Here is a 25,161-nt window from a genome sequence, read left to right as displayed (position 1 = left end):
TTCAGGATGACAAAACACACACACCCAGGGGTGAGGGGAGGAAACACACAGCAAATAACCAATCATGCTGCCCTTTGTCAGCCCTGACCACAGTATCTGTGAGCAATCTGAGCTGCATCTCACTATGCCTGAAAAAATATATATTACCAAGAGCCTGGAGAGTAGGTGGGAACAAACTTGCGGAAAAACAAAAGTAAGAATACTTACTGATGATTCCTGATGCTCTAAGTTTATGATATAAAAGCCCCAAAGGAAGTCTAAACGTGAATAAGAATTTAACATTAAAAAATAAAAGGTAAGGGTGATATTCTTGTATAAAACAAATTGCTTTTTTTAATCATTCTAGAAAATTGGCTAAAATAGATATAAATATTAGATCCTTAAAAAAACTTATGGAAAGGTAAGTAACTGAAATAAAATACATACCTGCTTTAAAAATATGACAGCACTTTAACAGCTAAATCAACTATCTTTTTAACCAAGAAAGAAGCTAAGAATAAAGATGCAGAAAAGCCGAATAAAATGTTGTTTGGAGTGATTATGTGTTGTTTATTGTCAAGTCTCACAATTAATTTGAAGGACAGAAGACACCACATGTCATAAGAAGGACCAAATTAAATGCACTGTGTAGAATGGATTTTAAATTATATCAATAAATGTTTCAAATTTGCCTTAAGTATGCATTATATAAGCCACTGTTGACCAACACATACATAAAAGTATTTTATGTTCAGTTAGTATTATACAATAGATTAAATGATGAAATAATATTTAATACTTTTCAGTAATTTTTATGCTAGTTTCTTGACTTAGGGTTTTCTACTAACACAGGTATAATACTGAACCCCAACTTCTTGTGCAATAAAAGTGGGTCAATAAACTCCCAGAGAAGATGATCTGTTGTCTGCAAGCCTTCCTGAGTCAGTGGCAGGACACACTTGCACTTTAAATTATTTTGCTATGTGATAGAGAACTTTCCAAAGGAAGGCACTCTGCCACTCTCTCCATGCACGATGGACTCCTATCAAAGCTGATGGTCCCAATCACCTCCTTCCCCTGAAAAGGGAGAAAGGGGGTTGTGAGATCACATGCTCATTTACTATCTGGGTTTTGTTCTTCCTTTGTTGTTGTTTTTTTGTTTGTTGTTGTTGCTACTGTTCTACAAATTCCCAGCGTTTTTTCTTGCCTTCTTGAAAACTATACACTTAATAATACACAGAATTTTACTTAGCCATATTTAATTATGGCATTGGCTACTTTACCTCCTTTAAACCAACCATGAAAGACAAACCATACATGGAGATGCATGGAGCACTCCTGAGCTTTCTCATAAATTCATACTAACATGAGAATACTCAGTTTTCATGGCTCATTTTCCTGCACAAGTACTCTGTCCATAGTGTCCACGTGCTTGTGTCCAAAGCAAATCAACAAACAATCATAATGTAACCCTACTGTGGGAGAGCCTAGCAGTTACAAGTAAAGAAAGCCACTAGAGAACATTAGAAAACCCTTGAGGGATCAGTCAAGCACAGATGCTGGCAGATCAGACAGGGACTATTTCCATGCAGAGGCAAGCTGGGAAAGGAAAGAGTAGCATTTCCAGTTGAGGGCAGGTTCAGCAAGAACAACATGGGATGAACAGGTGTGCCTAATGGAAAGAGTGGCTTAAAAGACAGATGGTGGGGCTGGAAAGATGACTCAGCAGTTAAAAGCACTTGTCGTCCTTGCTGAGGACCTGGGTTTGGTTCCCGGCTTCTATATAACAGCTCACAATCTCCTGTGCCTTTAGTGCAAAAAGGACCTAATGGCGTCTTCTGTCCTCTGTGAGCATCAAGCATGCACACATACATATGAAATGAAATAAATAAATAAAATAAAAAATAAAATAAATCTAATAATTTTTAAAAACAGAATCAAGCTTTCAGAGCACTCTGCAAGGTATGCAATGTAAATTTAGACAAGTTTCTTAGCTGTTAGAGGCCATCAAAAATTTTATCAAGTTAGTTATACAAGCAACTGTACCTTTAAGAAAACAAAACTAGAAAGCACTTTGTATGTTAAGGAAGACTAGATCCAGAAAAAAAAAAAAAACAAAACAAAAAAACAGACAGTAGTTAGAATCTCTAAGTGAGGAATCAGGAAGGTGAACAAACACAATGGCAGAAAGAGAAAAAAAAATTCTCTGAAATCAAGGTATTGTAAGTCATCTGATGCACTACATTCTTAGAACATAAGGTAGTCTTTCATTAAATTTTTCCTAACAAAAATAAATAAATAAACATAGTCCAGGTGTGGTGGCACATGTCATTAATCCCAGCACATAGGAGGTAGAGGCTGGCAGATCTCTGTGAGTTCAAGCCAACTTGGTATGCACAGTGAGTTCCAGGACAGCAAGAAGCAAGGATTATATAGAGAAACCCTGTCTCAACAAAACAAACAGAAATATGACATAAACTACATGTGTTTTAAAAAGAATAAAAAATTATTCAGCTAATAATTCTGATACCTCAAAAATAAAGTTTAAAAAATGTAAACCTTAGAGGCTGGAGAGGTAGCTCATCTCTTAGGAGCAATTGCAGTTTTTCTTGCAGAGGGCCCTGACTTGGTTCCCAGCACCCACATGGTTGTTCACAATCATCCATAACACCAGTTTCAGGGGGACTGACACCCTCTTCCTCGAGCACCAGACACACATGTGGTACCCATGCAAACATGTAGGCAAAACATTCACACAAATAAAATAGGATAAGTCTTTTGAAAATGTAAGCCACGCTAAAACTGGCTGCTTACAGAATTTAAGTCTTATTATATAATGAAAATATTAATAGGTAATCCCTGTTAGAATAAAAAAGTATAAATATTTAAACCTACTATTTTAAAATAATATAAAATTCCTTCTTTCGCTGTATTCCAAGAAAAAATAGGAACTCTTTTCACAAAAAATGATCATTTTAATGTTTTGGTTATAAACATACCCCTCTTTTTTTTTTTTTTTCAGTTTTTGCCTGCTGATCTTATTTTACCCACTAAAAGATAAATTTACATGTGTAGTTTATTTAACATGTCTGCTGTTTAAAATTCATCACTCTAGGGCTGAAGAGATGGCTCAGAGATAAAGAGTACTGGCTACTCTTCCAAAGGTCTTGAATTCAATTCCCAGCAACCATGGTGGCTCACAACCATTTATAATGATATCTGGTACCCTCTTCTGGCATGCAGACATACATTCAGACAAAACACTGGACACATAATAAAGAAATAAATCTTTTTTTAAAAAAAAGGTGAGTAATATTCCATTGTGTAGATTTTATTTTATTTTATGCCAATGTGTACACAATTTCTGTACCCATTTCTCAGTTGAGGGGCATCTGGGTTGTTTCCAGCTTCTGGCTATTACACATAAAGCTGCTTCAAACATGTTTGAGCAAATGTCCTTGTTGTGTACTTGAACATCTGTTAAATATATGCCTAGGAGTGTTATAGCTGGATCTTGAGGAAGTGCTATTCCTAATTGTCTGAGAAAGCACCAGATAGATTTTCAGAGTGGTTGTACAAGTTTATATTCCCACCAGCAGTGGAGGAGGATTCCCCTTTCTCCACATCCTCTCCAGCATGTATCTGACATGAACTGATTGGCCTGCTCTTTGATCACCTCCCCCTGTAGGGGCAGCAGACTTACCAGGACACAGAGGAAGACAATGCAGCCACTCCTCATGAGACCTGATAGACTAGGATCAGAAGAAAAGGGAGGAAGACCTCCCCTATCAGTGGACTGGGGGAGGGGAATGGGTGGAAAAGGGGGAGGGAGGGTGAAATTGAGAGGGGAGGAGGAAGGGAGATACGGGGGGGGGGGGATACAAAGTGAATAAACTGTAATTATAAAAATTAAAATTTAAAAAAAGTATCACCATTTAAAAACAAAAAAATTCATCACTCCAGTATTCATCTAAGACTAGAAGTTTTTCTAATTCAAGGTGTGCACAGCAATCTGTCTGAGGTAGTATCACTGTCAGTGACTAGAACAGTTCACCACAACTTGAAACACCACTTAAACTAAGCTGTTAAGCAGTCCCAACTGTCGCGTCTATTCCTGGTATACAAACTATATAAATGGGCCGTCAGTTAATACCCTGCACCAAGTTTGAGCCAGACAGAGACACTCGCAAACATTTCATAGACACTGCAAATTGTGCCAGGGCAACATGCTGAAAAATGATTTTATAGGCAAATAAATAGACACGAAATCTACAACTTACACTGCATGGTGCATGGTGAGCACTGTCTGGTAGGCCTGAGATGCCGCAACTAAGAAGTCTCCAGAAGCATTAAATCTGATATCTAACTTTACTCTCAAATAAAATTCATTTCAACCCAAAAGTAGATGGTTTTCAATTCCCCTTTCCCCAAAATAGGGGAAAGTTTCTAATTGGCAATGATTATTTCTATAAATTTGCTTTCTGAATGAAAGCATTGGGACCACGGTAATTAAAAGCATACTTTCAAATGTGAAACTGGTGGCTTTTTATTTCTTCCCTCACAAAGCTCTTCTCATTTAACAAAGGGCTAAACTATGAGACATTCTAAGATGTTAGCTAATTTAATCATCCTATAAAATAAAGTTTGAGGTTTGGTTCCCTAGGAAAGCAGCACAGCCCATCTTTACAAGCTGTACTTTTATAAGTAAAAACGACTTTGTAATTAAAGAGATAGATAGCAAAAGCGCCCCATGATAATAACAATGTAACTTTTTCTGAGACCTGGCTTCATTCCTTGTAGGCCAAGCTAGCCTAGTACTTGCAATCCTCCTGCTGTGCTATGATGTAAAAAAGTAACCCACACATACACAACACTCCTGATGTCTCATTAGCAATTCCACATACTAGACACATGTGAGCACTAAGCATAACTGTGCTCCCAGCACACCTTAGGCATGCTACCAACACAGGTGAGTGCAGCAAGCTTCAAAGACAGACTCAGAAATAATTCTGAGGCACAGTAGTTAAGGGAAGTTTTGGAGATAGTAGTCAAGTTTTGGATTTGACAAGTCCAAGTTGTGACTTTGACAAATCTAAAACTCATCATTATGTAAATAGACAATCTAGCCTTATAAGTAAAAAACCCTCATTTTTTTATAGATGCAGAGAAAATTAAATACTTAGATCAAATCAAAGCACTGTGTTACCTGAAAGCTGAGTGGTGTTAGGAAAAAGATTGCCATCAACTGAAGCAGACACTGTAAGTAGAGCTATATTAGTTCCCTCACATATGCAAAGGTACTAAGAGTGGCAACACAAACGTCTTCATTTACTCATTTACTTATCTCATTTATTTTATTTATTCACTTAGGAGCAAAATAAATTTTAAGTCAAAGTCTATAAATCTGAACAATCGCTAAATGAAATGTCATATGTTCTTTTCTTCATGACAGCTTCCTCTGAGTTCCTGCATGCACCTTCACATGGAAAGCTCAAGAGACCCACACTGCCTCCCTTCACAGAAGAACAGTGTTCCTGTGGTTTGAAAACAGCCGATCCTATCCTTACTGTTTCTGGGAAGAAACCAGTGCTCTCAAGTGGGGGAGGGCGAGTTCTGATTAATACATGACTACATCTTTTTCTTGCAGGTGTTGGGAGAATCAAATTAACACATAGCAACAGTTAGTGAGATATGACTTCATTTTCTGTAATAAACACCAAGATCAAAACATGCCCAAGTCAAATTTCCTTGCAAGGTTCCCAGCAGGAGCCTTCCTCTTCTCTATGATTTCCTCTCACCCAGCAGAACCAGACTGAGTATGCGCATTTGCCACTAACACTAAGCAGCACTTCCTTAATCGCTCACTTCCAACAATTTATGGATCATCAGTGGCAAAAAAAACAAGCAAAAATAATGAAAGAATGCAATGAAAGCTCGTGGAGTCCCAGGCTGGACTTCCTACTCACTTCTCTTTAAGATGGAGGCCTGAGACAAATTAGCCACTGAGGGGAAAAGTCATCTGGTCATAAAATACAGTACAAGGTCACTTTTATGTAAGTTTGCCAAAAGCGACATAAACCAGGGCAATCTCAAACTGTGACACAGGATAGAAACATATTAAAACGATCTTTGTTCCTCCTCTATTGTGCTGTCATGTTGCTTGGCTTTATGGACAGCCTGAGCCCAGCACAGAGCGCTTCGCCTCCACCTGGCCAGTGCAACTAATTAAGAGAGGAAGTGACCTCAGATTTTGTGCGTTTTACTTTTATTATGAAAGCACTTTGTTTGAAGTTACAGGAGCTAACCTCTTAATCCCACAGATCATGTGCGAGGCTCTGAACACTCTAGGATGGCTGGATGGTTTGGATAATTGGTCAGGATGTTGCTGTCGTTATGTTAAGTTTTATGCCAGGACTTCAAATCAAAGATAGGCATTAAAGCAAAGGACAATATAAATCTGCTACCAGAAAAGTCCTGGGCTTATGAATTAATCTGTCATTATATTTACATTATATTTACAAAATAATTTTCCCCATTTTCATTATGTTAATTCTGTCTTTATAAAGTTTTAATTCAAAATACAATGGTAACATAAAAAATGAATAAGATATATTCCTCTCACTTAAACACTGGCCAGTGGGTTAACCTCTAGAGTTCACTATGAAATCAGAAAACATCACATGGAGTTACTGTCAATAACCAAGAGATAATTTATGAACAGGAAGGAAGAAAACACTGTACTACTGACCAAAGGCGACAGTCACAGCATTGTGGTCTGCCCCAAGACAATTCCAATCCCTAAGACCCACTGACTCCCTCATACCAATGAATGTCTGAGGTCAAAACAAACTCAACATGGCCATTTCCTATCAGAGTTGAATTAAGATCCAAGCACAGACTCAGGTTCAAACACACAACCCAATGCCTATGGCAGTATAAGTGAGTGACTACAAAATAGTCTATACCTAAGAAATCTCACTGCAGGAGAAAGTTAAATTCCAAATACAAAAGCAGGCTTCTTACTCTTAAAAAAAAAAATCACTTTTCAAAACTATGTTCTTTTAGACTTGAGAATTCATAAAATAAAACAGTGAGGAGATGGCCCTAATAAAACAGCAACTCACCACAGTGTAAAAAGATAGAAGAAAGGCTACTTACAGCCGTTAGAGGATATGACCAGCTCCCCAGGCCTAAAATGTCCTGTTTGAATTAGCATAGCTGTTTAATTAAAAACTAAGGAAAGAATTCTGCTTCATTGGATTTTCAGTTCAAGCTCTGTATCCATCCTGTAGTCAGCAGCCAATTTCCGCATCTCTGCACAATATGCAAGGGGCTGTTTTAAAATCGATTGCCCAGGGGAATCCATGGGTGCATGGGGGCCATGTGCCACTTAGAGAATACACCAGATGCAGACTCAGTAAAACAGCCCAGGAGGGTGGCCACAGGGAAAGGGAAACGGAACTAACCAGACTAGAAGTTTGCCCCTGGGTGCATTCACACTAAGAAAGTTTCTATCCTCTGTCCAGTAGCAGAAACAGATATGCCCAATGAAGCCCGTCAGCAAGCAGCTGTGCAGGAGCAGGCATCACTACATGTACTAGTCGGCCAGCTTTGATGACTGTGAGAAATGACAGTATAAACAGCAGCCTCACAGTCAAGTTCACTGCTCTGGTCTAGCCTTAGAAGCGACATAGATGGCTGCTGCTTGAGAAACACCGACGACCTGTGCAGATGGCCCCCAGGAGTCAAATGTCATAATAGATTTCAAGACACTAAAGAGGTATTTATTGTACAATGCTAACAGACTTTGTAGCTTTTCTGTCGCTGATTTTAAAACTGAAAAAAGAAAAACCATAAGCACTTTAACATTGATCACTTAATTTAAAACATTCCAAACATTCCTACTAGGCTCTGTAGTACACCTTCCCTTCAGCTTTTTGTCAAAGGACACAACTCCTAATGCTAAAACTGACTTGCTACTTTGACTACCTCAAATTGCAGAGAATAATTTGGGCTGTTAGACCCCCTGATAATGCATCATTACTCAGGGCTGCACATTGCTTTCAATAAGCACACTCATTAGCCCAGTTCATTTACAGACTACATACGTCTTCATTAGATCACTGTGCTATGTAAAACAGCACATTTAAGGTCTTCAGGGCTGGCCATGTCCTTTCAGGGCCTTTCATCTCTCTTTTATTTTGAATTGAATTGATCATTTGCTTGTTGGTTGGGGGCACCTGTGCCATGGTGCACATCTAGGGGTCAGTTCTTCCTTCTACCATAGAGTCCTGGGAACTGAACTTAGGTCATCAGTCTTGGCAGAAGGCACCTTTACTTGCTGAACCACTTCCCAGGTCCCATCTCTCTTCTGCTATGGTGGAAGTTGCTATTTTCTTAGCACCACCTCCTCACTATTTTTATAAATTGCAGGTCTAAAAAAATTACAAATGGTTTTGAGGAAGTATAAAAGAAAAAATGTAATAAGTCCTAATCTGTGTGCCTTTACATAAATTACCTCATTTAGTCATCAAAATAATACAATAGAGAGCCAGATGTGGTGACATATGCCTTTCATCCGATGTTAATACCCAATGCACCCGCAGATCTCCCTTCCTTGGTCCCTTCTTCTTGGAATGCCAGTGTAGCCAGGCTTCCTGAACACCGTTAACTCTACCCACTCCATATCCAAACCACAGCCATCTCTCTCCAACAATTTATATTGGTTTCTATAACACCTATTCCTCCTCCAGCTTCCAAGTCAGATTGATGGTAATCACCCTGGCCTCTACACCTCTTGGTCTCTATACTGCCTGGCCTCTAGCTCCCAGCCTCTACACCTCCTGGCCTCTACCTACTAGCCTCTTTTTAAATCCCTTGTGGCTGGGAATCAGCTTATTTGATGATGCTGACTGCACTGTTCAAACAGTCAACACTTCAGTGCCATCAAAAATGAAGAAAGGCATGGTAGCCCTTGAAGGGCTTTGAGAGACAAACATGATTAAATATACGTATTTCTTTAGTCACATATAGAAAAATTAGAAGTAAAAATAAATAACAGCAAGAGCTGTGCAAATGTGGATGTGAGATATCATGCTTGCCTCTTGGGTTCCTGCTCAGCTAGTTCTCCCTGCCGATGTGAGGTCGAAGACAGTGGTTCTCAGCCTGTGGGTCAAAACCCCTTCAGAAGTTGAACGACCCATTCACTCGGTCACCCAAGACCATCAGAAAACACAGACACAATTCATAACAGTAGCAAAATTACAGTTATTTGAAGTAGCAATGAAAATAACTTTCTGGTTGGGGGTCACCACAACATGAGGAACTGAAGTAAAGGGTCATAGCGTTAGGAAGATCAAGAACCACCGGTCTAAGAAGAGGAGCACAAAAGGTGATGTTCCTGGGGTTTGCCAATGAGTCTTAATTCCAGAGGCTGGTGTTAATTCTGCCTCACAGCTATAATTGAGTCCCTTTCCTGGCTGGTCAGTGCAGAGAGGGCAGAGGCAAGGACTGTCCAAAACTCACAGGCTGCCTTAAGTCATGATTGATCTAGCTAACAACTATATCTTTGCTAGGAGTGTGAACTGAGCAGATATTCCTGGAACACCACACAAGCATAAGAGGGAAGCAACAGCACACAGACAGCATGAGAAAGAGAAGGAACTGTGCAAAGAGCAGACACCAGCAAGTGGTTTTAGCGAGTCTCAACCTCACCTACACATCTGTGCACTGCAGCCTGCATGACCCCTCTGCAACCCCTCACCCCTCTGTGCTTGGCAGAAGGTGGAACGTGTGCTCCAGAGAACTCCTTTCCTCAGTAACAGATAAGAAACACTGAAATGCACTTATCACTACACTTAAATGAAATGGTAGGTGCAAAAACACTCCAGAAAAAAATCTATCCAGCCCCCTATTGTCCTCAGCGTAAAATCTAAACTACCTGCCAGAGCTGAAGCCTCAAGGCCCATAACCTGAGACTACTTGTGCCCCTAACTGCTCCCATCCTCTAGTACTCAGCAATTCAGGCAGAACTCAAGACCACAGGGCAAGCCTTAAAAGTTACTCTTGTGACTGATACACCAACAGAGGACCATGCATGAAGATCATCCCCTTTTCAGATGTAGCCAAATGGCAGCTCAGTCTCCATGTGGATCCCTGAGTGAGGGGAGCAGGGGCTGCCTCTATCATGAACTCGGTTGTCTGCTCTTTGATCACTCACCCCTGACGATTCAGCCTTCCCAGGCCACAGAGACAGAGGATCCAGGCAGTCCTGATGAGACTTGATAAGCTATGGGCAGATGTGGCAATAGTGGAGAACTCCCCCTTTCAGTGGACTAGGGGAAGGGGATGGGGGGAAGAGAGAGGGAGAGTTGGACTGGAAGAAGTTGAGGGAAGGAGCTTCAATCAGGATATATAATGAATAAATTGTGAAGAAAAAATAAAAATAAAAATAAAAAATTTTAGCCACTAATAACATAAAGTACCTTGGGGTGACACTAACCAAGCAAGTGAAAGACCTGTTTGAGAAAAAACTTCAAGTCTCTGAAGAAAGAAATTGAAGAAGATCTCAGAAGATGGAAAGATCTCCCGTGCTCATGGATTGGTAGGATTAACATTGTGAAAATGGCCATCCTGCCAAAAGCAATCTACAGATTCAATGCAATTCCCATCAAAATACCAACTCAATTCTTTACAGACCTTGAAAAAAAGATTCTCAGCTTCATATGGAGAAACAAAAAACCCAGAATCTCCAAAACAATCCTGTACAACAACAGATCATCTGGAGGTATCTCTATCCCCGATCTCAAGTTGTACTACAGAGCAATAGTAATAAAAACTGCATGGTATTGGCATAAAAACAGAAAGGAGGATCAATGGAACCGCATAGAAGACCCAGAAATAAACCCACACACCTATGAATACTCGATTTTTGACAAAGAAACCAAAACCATTCAATGGAAAAAAGACAGCATCTTCAACAAATGGTGCTGGTCCAACTGGATGTCCACATGCAGAAAAATGAAAATAGATCTATATTTATCACCCTGCACAAAACTAAAGTCCAAGTGGATCAAAGACCTCAACATAAAACCAGATACTCTAAATCTGTTAGAAGAAAAAGTGGGGAACAGCCTAGAACTCATTGGCACAGGAGACAACTTCCTGAACAGAACACCAACAGCACAGGCTCTAAGAGCAACAATCAATAAATGGGACCTCATGAAACTGAAAACCTTCTGTAAAGCAAAGGACACTGTCATCAAAACAAAACGCCTGCCTACAGATTGGGAAAGAATCTTCACTAACCCTTTATCTGACAGAGGACTAATATCGAGTATATACAAAGAACTAAAGAAGCTGAAAAGCAGCAAACCAAGTAATCTAATTAAAAAATGGGGAACAGAGCTAAACAGAGAATTCTCGACAGAGGAATATCGAATGGCAGAGAAACACTTAAAGAAATGCTCATCCTCATTAGCCATCAGGGAAATGCAAATCAAAACGACCCTGAGATATCACCTTACACCCATCAGAATGGCCAAGATGAAAAACTCAAGGGACAATGCTGGAGAGGTTGTGGAGAAAGGGGAACCCTCCTCCACTGCTGGTGGGAATGTAAACTGACACAACCACTCTGGAAATCTATCTGGCGCTTTCTAAGACAATTAGGAATAGTGCTTCCTCAGGACCCAGCTATACCACTGCTAGGTATATACCCAAAGTTTGCTCAAGTACACAAAAGGGATATTTGCTCAACCATGTTTATAGCAGCATTATTTGTAATAGCCAGAACCTGGAAACAACCCAGATGTCCATCAACAGAGGAATGGGTACAGAAATTGTGGTATTTTTACACAATGGAATACTACTCAGCAATCAAAAAGGAGGAAACCATGAAATTTGCAGGCAAATGGTGGGATCTAGAAAAGATCATCCTGAGTGAAATATCCCAGAAGGAGAAAGACAAACACGGTATATACTCACTTATATAGACCTATAAGATATGATAAACATAATCAAATCTATACACCTAAAAAAGATAATCAAGAGAGCAGACATGGGGGAAGATTATCAATCCTCGTTTAGAAAGACAGATGGGATGTGCATTGAACATATGACAGGAGTCTACTGAGCGCATTTGAAAGACTCTAACTAGCAGTGTTTTCAAAGCAAAGACTCATGACCAAACCTTTGGCAGAGTACAGGGAATCATAAGAAAGAAGGGGAGTTAGTCTGATGAGGAAAGGATAGGAGCTTCACAAGGACCAAATATATCTGGGCACAGGGTCTTTTCTGAGACTGACATGCAACCAAGGACCATGTATGAATATAACCTAGAACCTCTGCTCAAATGTAGCCTGTGGTAGCTCAGTAACCAATTGGTTTCCCATAGTGAGGGGAACAAGGACTATTTCTAACAGGAACTCAATGACTGGCTCTTTGGCCTCCCCACCCCCCAAGGGAGGAGCAGTCCTGTTAGGTCACAGAGGAGAGCTTTGCAGCCAGTCCTGAAGATACCTGATAAAACAGGATCAGATGAATGGGGAGGAGGTCCCCCCTATTAGTGGACTTGGCAAGGGGCACGGTGGAGATGAGGGAGGGAGGGACTGGAAGGGAATGAGGGAGCAGGACATGGCTGGGATACAGAGTTAATAAAATGTAACTGATAAGAAAAAAATAAAATTCAAAATAAATAAATAAATAAATAATTTTTAAAGTTACTCTTGGAAGCCCTGCTCACCCTCAAGGCTCATCCTAGCTGGCCCTCCTGTGTACTTGCCCCAAGATCAAGACACCACTTCTGTCAGTGACTCCCAAAGTTTCTCAGCACATGGCAAGCTATGTGTGCACCGCTGATTACCCCACTGTTTGTCCCTTGAGTGCAAAGTCTGAACTCTTCATGAGCAGTCCTAGCAAGTTCTTTTAGGTGGTACAGTAACTTGTACTTAGAGCTGCTTACTAAGTTTCTAATGAACAAACAGGTATCTATGAAAAACTCTAGCTCCAAACTTCATCAGAAACCAACATCTGAAGCATCTCTAGTGGCCTCCCCCCTCAGGCTGTTCATTCTCTGCAGCATTCTCTGCACCCTGTGTATTCTATACTTACTCTAGAAGCCCCTGGCTGCAGGCTTCAGGTGATGCCTCCCCTTTACACTCTACCAGTACAGCTCCTCTGCTCTCAGCATTTCTTGATCCTGTCTTCCCCTCCCACAATCTGTCCTTGACCACCTCTCCTCTTTCTTTGTATTTTTTTCTTTTGGTTTTGGTTTTTGGAGAAAGTGTTTTTCTGACTTGCTTTGTATACCAGGCTGGCCTTGCACTCACAGAGATCTGCCTGCCTCTGCCTCCCTGAGTGCTGGGGTTACAGGCATGCACCACTGCACCCAGTACAAAAAAAAAATTTTTTTTGAGCTAAATCAGTAATAAGACCTTGTATAATTCCTTCAAGAAACTATAAATAATAAAGCAGCTTTTGCTTGTTTTTGTTTGTCTAGTTGGCTGCTTGATTTTTCTTTCTTAATTAAATTTTTAGTTTTTAATGTTAGTTACAGTTTATTAACTTTGTATCCCAGCTGTATCCCGCTCCCTCATTCCCTCTCAATCCCACCCTACCTCCCTCATCTTCTCCCTACCCCTTTCTAAGTCCACTAAAAGGGGAGGACTCCTCCCCTTTCATCTGACCATAGCTTATCAGTTATCTTCAGGCTTGGCTGCAAAGTGCTCCTCTGTGGCCTAGCAGGGCTGCTCCTACTTTTGGGGGCAGAAGGGGAGTCAAAGAGCCAGCCATTGAGTTCATGTCAGAAATAGTCCCTGTTCCCCTTACTAGGGTACCCACTTGGATACTGAGCTACCATGGGCTACATCCGAGCAAGGGTTCTAGGTTATATCTATACATGATCCTTGGTTGGAGATAGAGTCTCACAAAAGACCCCTGTGCCCAGATATATTTGGTCCTTGTGGAGCTCCTGTCCTCTCCAGGTCTTACTAATTCCCCCTTCTTTCATATGATTCCCTGTACTCTGCCAAAGGTTTGATAATGAGTCTCAGTATCTGCTTTGATATACTGCTAGGTAGAGACTTTCAGAGGCCCTCTGTGGTAGGCTCCTGTCCTGTTACCTGTTTTCTCCTACATCCAATGTCCATCCCATTTGTCTTTCTAAGTGAGGGTTGATCTTCTTACCTAGGGTCCTCTTTCTTGTTTATCTTCATTAGGTGTACAGATTTCAGTATGTTTATCCTATCTTATAGGTCTTGATTTGTTTTTTTTCAAGACATGGTTTCTCTGTGTATCCCTGCCTGTCCTGGAACTAAACCAGGCTGGCTCCAACCTCAGAGACACACCTGCCTCTTGCCTTCCAAGTGATGGAACTAAGGGTATACACTACCATGCCAACCTACAGCAGGTTTCTAAATTAAAACAAAATAGTTCTTTTCTATTATATAATTTTAATTGTCACTCTTAATATATAAGAACAGAAAATAATTCCAACATACAAAAGCCAGTTTTCTCAATGTTTTTCAATGCTTGAAAGCAAACTACAATCCATTCTCATCTCAGTTCATTTACTAAATAAGAAGTTAGCTGACAGCTTTCAGCAGCAGTGTTCATACCTGAAGTAACAGTCCACAAAAATAGTTGCCTCTCAGTGGCCCTTCCCCTGTGATGCTCAGACTGCCAAGTATTAAACAATCTCAGTCCTAAGACCCCACATAAACAGCATTCCTTTGGCGTCATAACTAAAACTGAAACAGCACAGTTACTAGCATATTCCTGGGCAAGGAAGACACACAAATTCACAAGGCATTCTATACTTTGTAAAGCTATGTGAAGGGACTGGTGATGGCTCAGTTAGTAAAGTTTTTGCCATGTAAACATGAGGACTTGAGTTCAAACCCCTAGCACTCATGTAAAAGCTGGCACAGGGGTGTATATCTGTAACTCCAGAGCTACAGAGGCAGAGACAACCAGATCCTTGGAGCTCACTTGTTAGCCAGCTGAGCTACGCTGATGAGATCTAGATTCATCGATGACCCTGTCTCAAAAAACACAGTGAAAGGGAACTGAGAAAGACACCTGATTTTGATCTCTGTCCTTTCCACGGACCTGAAAGGACATAAGTAAACACACACACCAAAAGGCTCATATGCCACATACAAAAAGAAGACAAGCTATGTGAAATAAAAACCAATAATCCACACATTTACAACTTCTCATGTCAGATTTGTTAAATAAATAAGCATAATTCATTCCATATATTGCAATAGGAATACAAGTAAAAAAAAAAAAAAAAAAAAACAGAAAAGTGTAAGATGCTTCAATTGTAACACTAGCTCACTCTGTCAAGTATTAACTACTTAAGTCTTTTCATTATATCCCAAAAGTTTATGGCTGGACACTCTGTATTCAAAGTCAGAGTCAGTCATCCCCTGCTATAAAGTCATGGCATGTCTTCAGATGTTCTCAAAAAGCTTCCCAGTGTGCTCCCTCCCAAGTCTTCCACATCCATACAAGATGAGCCATTCTCAGAACCGTGAGGGTCTATCTACTCCAGAGTATGTGATTTCATAATGTGTTACCACCCTGAAAATATTAGATGTGGAATAGCTTTTACATCAAGATGTAAGTGTGTCCTACCGGGCTCTGAAGTGAAGGAGGCCTCCTAGAAAGGCCTAACAGTTGTGATGTCAGCTTGTCAGTTCCACAAGGAACACTACAAGATAACTTACTGTGCAATATTATTAATATCAATAATGTGTCAACATCATTATTTAGTACTTCAGCCACTTGTTTATATCAACTTCTAGTTTAATGTGAGTGATATTTACTTCATCACTTAATAAATTTAATCCAAACTCAATTTACTTACCTTTTTAAGGCCTGCAAAACCTTCCGATTCCAGAAAGAAAAACGCAAAGGGCATCAACACAAATAAACAAAGGTTGGAAAATAAAGAAGCAAGATTCCACAGACCTACAAAGATGACAATAAGAAAAAATAAGAAAATCAGGTTAGATATTGGCACATCATTTCAAATTTCAATAAATTGTGATGTTCGTCAGGATCTATATTTTTAATAATAAAAATCAATTTGAAATGACTATCTAAACGTGGCTATTAGAAAATAATTACATACTTACTTTAAACATTCTTATCTGTAATTTGTATCTATTGGAGAAAGTCGATATAGAAACCATTTACTGGCTTGTAGGGGGAACAAGATGGCGGTGCCAGGAGAATACTGCGTCTGAGGAGCAGGACAACATTTTCCAACATTTACTGTACAGCAACCAAGAGACTTAACTCTGGACCCTAAAACAACAGCAATCATGTTTCCCAGGTGAGAGGAAACCCCCAAGGCACAGTCCACTCTCAGGTCACCCAGCCAGAACCAGGAAGAGATCCCAGGTCGCACAGGCACTAGGTCACCAGACCAGAGCCACAGACTTGTGTGTCCTGATCACCTTCCCAAGCTGATCGGTGGGCACAAAAACAGCAGAGACTGGGAGTCCCAGTCTCGAGAAAACCCCACAGGGAAGGAAGGAAATGGCACTGACTTGGGTCACCCAGTCTTTCCCTGGAAAGTCTCGAAGACCAGCGGGTACAAGATGCCATCACTAAACTGGGTTCCAGCCGCGAGCACAGACAGTTGCTGTGTGCCCAGCTCTCCAGCACAGACAAAGCTGTGCACCCCAGGGCACCAGAGACTGGGAGTCACTGTCGGGAGAAATCCTCACAGGGAATGAAGCAAAGGGGACTGACTTAGGCCACCCGGTATATCCCTGGAAAAGGTCCCGCAGACAGGCCCAACCCAGGGACCTGCTGTGCACAGATAGCCTGCTGTTACCAGGAGAGCAGTACCCACCCGCCACAGATTACTGCTTGGGTACTGGGGCACAGAGTCCCAACCTCAGACCTACAAAAGCCCGGAATCCCCGAGATCAACCCTCAGATACTGCTCCAAGGGGCAACCAGTTATCCCTAATAAAACTGACCAAACCATGGGACACACAGGTTACAGCAGCAGATCACTAAATTTTTCAGCAAGAAACCCAGAAGCATGGCAGCTGTCTTCAGGACGACTAACAAGGACCACAGATCTCTACACCTGAGGTGAGCAGCCACAACTCCTGAAAAACACCGGCCATCCAGTGACTATACCCAAAAAGCTGAGAAGGCTTCCTTCAGGAAAAACCATCTTCCTGCCAAGGGGATTCTCTCCACCAAAGGATTCCAGGAACCACCAGAAAGTAACTCCAAACACCTAAGATAGCCCAATGAGTAGAGGCCAGCGTAAAAGCTCAACCAACAAAACACAGAGCAATATGGCATCTCCAGAATCCAGTTATCCAGGGGCAAGTAGCCCTGGACACCCCAGCATAATTGAAATTCAAGATGACCTAAGATCTATGCTCATGAAGAGGATAACAGAGGAAACAAATAAAATGAGTAAAGACCTAGAGGAAGATAAACTCAAACAGATTATGGCCATCCATAAAGAAATAGAGGAAGATAAAAACAAACAGATTATGGCCATCCATAAAGAAATAGAGGAAGATATAAACAAACAAATTATGGCCATCTGTAAAGAAATACAGGAAGTTGCAACCAAACAGTTTATGGCCTTTAGAGAGGAAATGCTTAAATCACTGAAAGAAATAAAAGAAAAAGAGGATTTTTCAAACAAACAGCTGAAGGAATTGAAGGAAAAACAGGAAAATACAGTCAGACAGGTGAAGGAAATCAACAAAACGGCTCAAGATCTGAAGATAGAATTAGAAAAATTAAAGAAAACACAAATGGAGGAAATTGTGGAGAGAAGGAACTTAGGGAAGAAAACAGGAACTACAGAGGTTAGCATAACCAATAGACTACAAGAGATGGAAGAAAGAATGTCAGGTGTGGAAGATACAATGGAAGAAATAGATGTATCTGTCAAAGAAAATGTTAAATCTAAAAAATTCCTGACACAAACAGTCCAAGAAATTCAAGACAACATAAAAAGACAAAACCTAAGAATAATAGGAATAGAGGAAAAAGAAGATTCCCTGCTCCAAGGCCCAGAAAATATTTTCAACAAAATCAGTGAAGAAAATTTCCCCAACTTAAAGAGGAAGCCAATAAGAATACAAAAGGCCTACAGAACACCCAATAAATTACACCAGAAAAGAAAATCCTCCTGCCACATAATAATCAAAACAGTAAGTATACAGAACAAAGAAAAAATACTAAGAGCTTCAAGGGAAAAAGGCCAAGTAACATATAATGGCAAACTCATTAGAATCACACCTGACTTTTCAACAGAGACTATGAAAGCCAGAAGGGCCTAGATGGATATCATGCAGACCCTAAGAGAACATAGATGTCAGCCCAGGCTACTATACCCAGCAAAACTCTCAGTCCTCACAGATGGAGAAAACAAGATATTCAATGACAAAAACAAATTTCAACAATACCTACACACAAATCCAGCATTACAGAAGACACTAGAAAAGAAAATACAACCCAAGAAAACTAGCTACTTTCAAGAAAACACAGGAAATAATTAACCTCATTACAGTAAAACAAAAAGCAACCAAGCACACAACCTTATGACTACAGCCAACATCAAAATCAAAGGCTCTAACAGCCACTGGTCATTAATCTCTCTCAACATCAATGGACACAATTCTCCAAAAAAAAGACACAGACTAACAGAATGGATGTGTAAACAAGACCCAGCAATCTGTTGCATACAAGAAACACACCTAAGTCACCAAGATAGACATTACCTGAGGGTAAAGAGTTGGAAGACGGCTTTCCAAGCAAATGGACCCAAGAAGCAAGCAGGAGTAGCCATTCTAATATCTGATAAAATAGACTTTCAACCAAAATTAATCAAAAGAGATGGGGAAGGACACTTCATACTCATCAAGGGAAAATTCCACCAGAAAGACATCATAATCCTGAACATCTATGCCCCAAATTCAAGGGCACCCACATTTGTAAAAGAAGCATTGAAAAAACCACACATAGATCCCCACACATTAATAGTGGGAGACTTCAACACTCCACTCTCAACCCAAAGGACAGGTCAACAAAACAGAAATTAAACAAAGAAACAATGTCTCTGACAAAGGTCATGAATCAAATGGACCTAACAGACATTTATAGAACCTTACACCCAAACACAAAAGAATTTACCTTCTTCTCAGCACCTCATGGCACCTTCTCTAAAATAGACCATATAGTTGGTCACAAAGCGAGCCTCAACAGATACAAGAAGATTGAAATAATCCCTTGTATCCTGTCTGATCACCATGGAATAAAGCAAGACCTCAACAACAGAAATAGCAAAAAGCCTATACACACATGGAAACTGAACAATTTGCTACTAAATGGCAGCTGGGTCAGGGAAGAAATAAAGAAAGAAATTAAAGTCTTCCTAGAACTCAATGAAAATGAAGACACAACATACCCAAACTCGTGGGACACAATGAAAGCAGTGCTAAGAGGAAAGTTCATAGCGCTAAGTGCCTTCAAGAAGAAATTCGAGACAGCTCATTCAAGCAACTTAATGGCCCACTTAAAAACCCTAGAAAAAGAAGAAGCAGACACACCAAAAAGGAGTAGACGGCTGGAAATAATCAAACTCAGGGCTGAAATCAATCAATTAGAAACAAATAAAACAATTCAAAGAATCAATGAAACCAAGAGCTGGTTCTTTGAGAAAATCAACAAGACAGACAAACCCTTAGCCAAGCTAAAAAAAAAAAAAAAGGCAGAAAGACACCATCCAAATCAGCAAAATAAGAAATGAAAAGGGGGACATAACTACAGATACTGAGGAAATCCAAACAATCATTAGGACTTACTTCAAAAGTCTATATGCCACAAAATTTGAAAATCTAAATGAAAGGGACAATTTTCTTGATCGATTCGACTTACCAAATCTGAATCAGGACCAGGTAAATCAATTAAATAGTCCTATACCCCCAAGGAAATAGAAGCGGTCATTGAAAGTCTCCCATCCAAAAAAAGCCCAGGAGCAGATGGTTTCAGCGCAGAATTCTACCAGACCTTCAAAGAAGAGCCAACTTCAGTTCTCTTCAAACTATTCCACAAAATAGAAACAGAAGGAACATTACCAAACTCATTCTATGAAGCCACAGTCACCTTGGTACCTAAACCTCACAAAGACCCAACAAAGAAAGAGAATTTCAGGCCAATCTCCCTTATGAACACTGATGCAAAAATACTCAACAAAATACTTGCAAACCGAATACAAGAACACATCAAAGATATCCACTATGATGAGTAGGTTTCATCCCAGGTACAGGGGTGGTTCAATATATGGAAATCCATCAATATGATCCACCATATTTACAAACTGAAAGAGAAAAAACCCACATGATAATCTCCCTAGACGCTGAAAAAGCATTTGACAAAATCCAACATCCATTCATGTTTAAAGTATTAGAGAGATCAGGGATACAAGGCACATACTTAAACATAGCAAAGACAATATACAACAAGCCTATAGCTAACATCAAACTAAATGGAGAGAAACTTAAATCAATCCCACTGAAATCAGGGACAAGGCAAGGCTTCCTACTCTCTCCATATCTCTTCAACATAGTTCTGGAAGTCCTTGCTAGAGCAATAAGACAACTAAAGGAGATCAACGGGATACAAATTGGAAAGGAAGAAGTCAAAGTATCACTATTTGCAGATGATATGATAGTATACCTGAGTGACCCCAAAATTTCTACAGGGAACTCCTACAGCTGATAAACACCTTCAGCAAAGTGTCTGGATACAAAATTAACTCAAAAAAATCAGTAGCCCTCCTGTATACAAAACACAAAAGGTCTGAGAAAGAAATTAGGGAAACAACACCCTTCACAATAACCACAAGGACATAAAGTACCTTGGTGTAACCCTAACCAAGCAAGTCAAAGATTTGTATGAAAAAATAATTTCCAGTCTCTGAAGAAAGAATTAGAAGATCTCAAAAGATGGAAAGATCTCCCGTGCTCATGTGTTGGCAGGATTAACATAGTAAAAATGGCCATCTTACCAAAAATAATCTACAGATTCAATGCAATTCCCATCAAATTACCAACACAATTCTTTACAGACCTGGAAAAAAATTCTCAACTTCATATGGAATAACAAGAAACTCAGAATTGCTAAAACAACCCTCTACAATAATTTTCTGGAGTTATCTCCATCCCTGATCTCAAGCTGTACTATAGAGCAGCAGTTATAAAAACTGCATGGTACTGGCATAGAAACCGACTGGTGGATCAATGGAATCAAATAAAAGACCCTAAAATAAACCCACACACTTATGGACACCTGATTTTTTAAAAAAGATGCCAAAACCATTCAATGGAAAAAAGACAGCATCTTCAACAAATGGTGCTGGTCTAATGGGATGTCTACATGTAGAAAAATGGAAATAGATCCATCCTTATCACCCTGCACAAAACTACAGTCCAAGTAGATCAAAGACCTCAATATAAAATCAGACACACTAAACCTGTTAGAAGAAAAAGTGGGGAAGAGCCTTGAACTCACTGGTACAGGAGACAACTTCCTGAAGAGAACACCAACAGCACAGGTTCTAAGATCAATAATCAACAAACAGGACCTCATGAAACTGAAAAGCTTCTGTAAAGCAAAGGACACTGTCATCAGAACAAAACAACAGTCTATAGACTGGGAAAGGAACAACACTATATCTGACAGAGGGATAATATCGAGAATATTTAAGAACTCAAGAAGTTAAACAGCAACAAATCAAGTAATCCAATTTAAAAATGGGGTACAGAGCTAAAAATAGAATTCTCAATAGAGGAATATAGAATGGCAGAGAAACACTTCAAGAAATGCTCAACATCCTTACTCATCAGTAGAATGCAAATCAAAATGACCCTGAGATTTCATCTTACACCCATCAGAATGACTAAGACCAAAAATTCAAATGACAACACATGCTGGAGAGGATGTGAAGAAAGGGGAACCCTCCTCCATTGCTGGTAGGAATGTAAACTTGTACAACCACTTTGGAAATCAATATGGCACTTTCTCAGACAATTAGGAATAGTGCTACCTCAAGATCCAGCTATACCACACCTAGGCATATATTTAAAGATGCTCAAGTATACAACAAGGACATTTGCTCAACCATATTTGTAGCAGCATTATTTGTAATAGCCAGAAGCTAGAAACAATGCAGATGCCCCTCAGTTAAGGAATGGATACAGAAATTATGGTACATTTACACAATGGAATATTACTCAACAATTAAAAACAAGGAAATCATGAAATTTGCAGGCAAATGGTGGGAACTAAAAAAGATCATCCTGAGTGAGGTATCCCAGAAGCAGAAAGACACACATGGTATATACTCACTTATAAGTGGATATTAGACATATAATATAGGACAAACATACTAAAATCTGTACACCTAAAGAAACTAATCAAGAAGGAGGACTCTGGGTAAGATGCTCATTCCTCATTCAGAAAGGCAAAGAGGATGGACATCAGAAGAGGGAGAAAACAGGGAACAAGACAGGAGCCTACTACAAAGGGCCTCTGAAAGACTCTACCCTGCAGGGTATCAAAGCAGATGCTGAGACTTATAGCCAAACTTTGGGCAGAGCACGCGGAATCTTATGAAAGAAGTGGGTAAGACCTAGAGGGGACAGGAGCTCCACAAGAAGAGCAACAGAACTAAAAAACCTGGGCACAGGGGTGTTTTCTGAGACTGATACTCCAACCAAGGACCATTCATGGAGATAAAATAGAACCCCTGCACAGATGTAGCCCATGGCAGGTCAGTGTCCAAGTGGATTCCATAGTAATGGGAACAGGAACTGTATCTGACATGAATTGATTGGCCTGCTCTTTGATCACCTCCTCCTGATGGGGGAGAAGCCTTACCAGGACACAGAGGAAGACAATGCAGCCACTCCTGATGAGACCTGATAGACTAGGATCAGAAGGAAGGGGAGGAAGACCTCCCCTATCAGTGGACTGGAGGAGGGACATGGGGAAAAGAGGGGGGGAGGATGGAATGAAGAAGGGAGGAGGGAGAGAGCCACAGGTAGGAAACAAAGTGAATAAACTGTAATGAAAAAATATAAAAAAGAAAAAAGAGAAGAAAAAGAAAAAAAAAAAAAAAGAAAACCATCTTGAAGTAAAAAGTCCTCCAAGCTCATTCTCTTCAAAGTTGCCCAAGCCACTGAAAATTCATTGAATTCTAGACTGAATTTTAAATAAGTTTATCAATTTCCATCAAAAATGCCTACGGGGATTTTGACTAGCATTGTGTTAAATCTATAGATTCGTGAGAGGGAGGATAGCCTTGTAACATTATCATGAACCAAAACATAAACTCACAAACTAGAACCCTACTTTCCAGTGTAATGACAACTGGAGGCAGAGTTTTGGAGAAAACAGGAGGAAGAATATTTTAGACATTAGCAACCAATGGCTGCAAAGGTCCAGAGTCCTATGACCATCCAGTGCCTGCTACTGATATTCATGCTTGAGGAAGAAGACCACTTAGAAAAGAATCATGTTTTCCATCTTCTCAAGACAAAAGAAATGCTTTAAACTAAAAGAACAGCTCTCCTGATTCTAATGGACTAAACAAAGATATTGTTTCAATAAAATCCTTATGCAAAATAGAAAAACTACTTATAAGAATCAAAAAGTAAAATATTTACAATAACTCCAAAAATAACTAAAAAAAGAATTTTGTAGAAATGTATCTCAGTCCAAAGCAAATTATTTTTTTAAGAGTTTCAATAAATTCTTCTCACACACAAACTCCATAATTCACAATGACACACCTGGAACTTGGCTCCAGGTTTCTTTCTACTACCCATGCCATCTTAAACTTACTACCTCATAAAGTGAATTATGTTATCTACCAAAAGAACACATCAGCTTTGTAACATTTTTTTCAGAATATATTAGCTCATTAATTCTGTCTACTGGCATAAAGTGAAGTGCGTAACTGAGGCCATGTTTAAGCCAATTAAACAGGACAAAACAATACTTCAGTTATCTTTTCAGTTGTGTAATGACAGGCACACACACATACACAAAGCCTCCTTAAAACACCTTCAAACTACAGGAAAAAATTTAAAAATTCAATTTCAAGGAGCTGGGAAGACAACCCCCTTGGTAAAAGTGCTTGCTTTGTAGGAATGGGGAGATGGCTCAGTGGTTAAGAGCACTGACTGCTCTTCCAGAGGTCCTAAGTTCAATTCCTAGCAACCACACAGTGGCTCACAACCATCTGTAATGGAATCTCTGATGCCTTCTTCTGGTGTGCATGGAAAAAGAACACTCATGCAAGCATGGGGAGCTGAGTTCAGCCCCCAGTACCAATGTCAAAATCAAGGTACGGTAAGATATGCTTATAATCCCAGAGCTGCGGAGGTGGAATTAGCTGGATCTCCCAGGCTTACTGGCCAGTTTTTAAAAAGCAGGTGGGTGTCTCATAAGTAGTAACACCTGAGGTTGATCTCTGGCCTCCACATGTATGCGTACACACACAGCCCCCTAAAAATATACACAAGCACTCACAACAGCAAAAAGCTTTTCCAACTCTATTTTAATAACCCAACACATTAGATATATTCTATATATCTAGTACACTATACTGTCTTGGTCAAAAGCAAGTGTCCATCCTATCTTTGAGTTAAAGGAGCTTACAGGAGTCATCTGAGTGAGAAGCACTTTATATCTGACAGTCAAAATTTAGACCACTCAACTGTCATGGCCTTGAAAGGACTTCAGCTCTGCCACTGGCCTTTCTCCTGTTAAATGGGTTACAACCCTACTCTTAGCAAGAATAGAAGAGAAACAACACCCAAATTTTTAAACAAAGGTTAAGAAAAAAAAAAAAAAAAAGAGAAAAATTCTAATGCACCAGCACTCAGACAAAGCAGGGACAAGAAAATGGTGCAAATTATAGCTAAAATTAGCTCACCTCATTCCTTGCCATTACTTTTCCTTAATTTTATTCAAAAAAGCTTACACTACAAAAAAAAAAATGTTACATAACATTAAAAATACACAAGATTGACAATGACAAAAACTAAGCACGACTGGGGAACTGGCTCACTATGTAAGTGCACTTCCTCTGCGAACATCCTCATGACCTGAGTTTGAATCTAA

The 25,161-nt window shown here is 39.9% G+C and overlaps 1 protein-coding gene across 2 annotated transcripts in view; it reads right to left on the bottom strand.

Moving 5' to 3' along the window:
* Positions 1–25,161, bottom strand: part of Lmbr1 (limb development membrane protein 1) — a 125,008-nt gene that overhangs the window by 67,372 nt on the left and 32,475 nt on the right. For both annotated transcript variants that reach the window (XM_055612725.1, XM_055612726.1), the window contains one exon: positions 15,851–15,954. In XM_055612725.1, the coding sequence (XP_055468700.1) occupies positions 15,851–15,954 (104 nt within the window). The remainder of the gene's footprint in view (positions 1–15,850; positions 15,955–25,161) is intronic.

The sequence above is a fragment of the Psammomys obesus genome, unplaced genomic scaffold, assembly GCF_907164565.1.
Source record: "Psammomys obesus unplaced genomic scaffold, mPsaObe1.curated_primary_1811, whole genome shotgun sequence".
NCBI lineage: Eukaryota > Metazoa > Chordata > Mammalia > Rodentia > Muridae > Psammomys > Psammomys obesus.
This window is presented reverse-complemented; position numbering and strand designations above follow the sequence as displayed.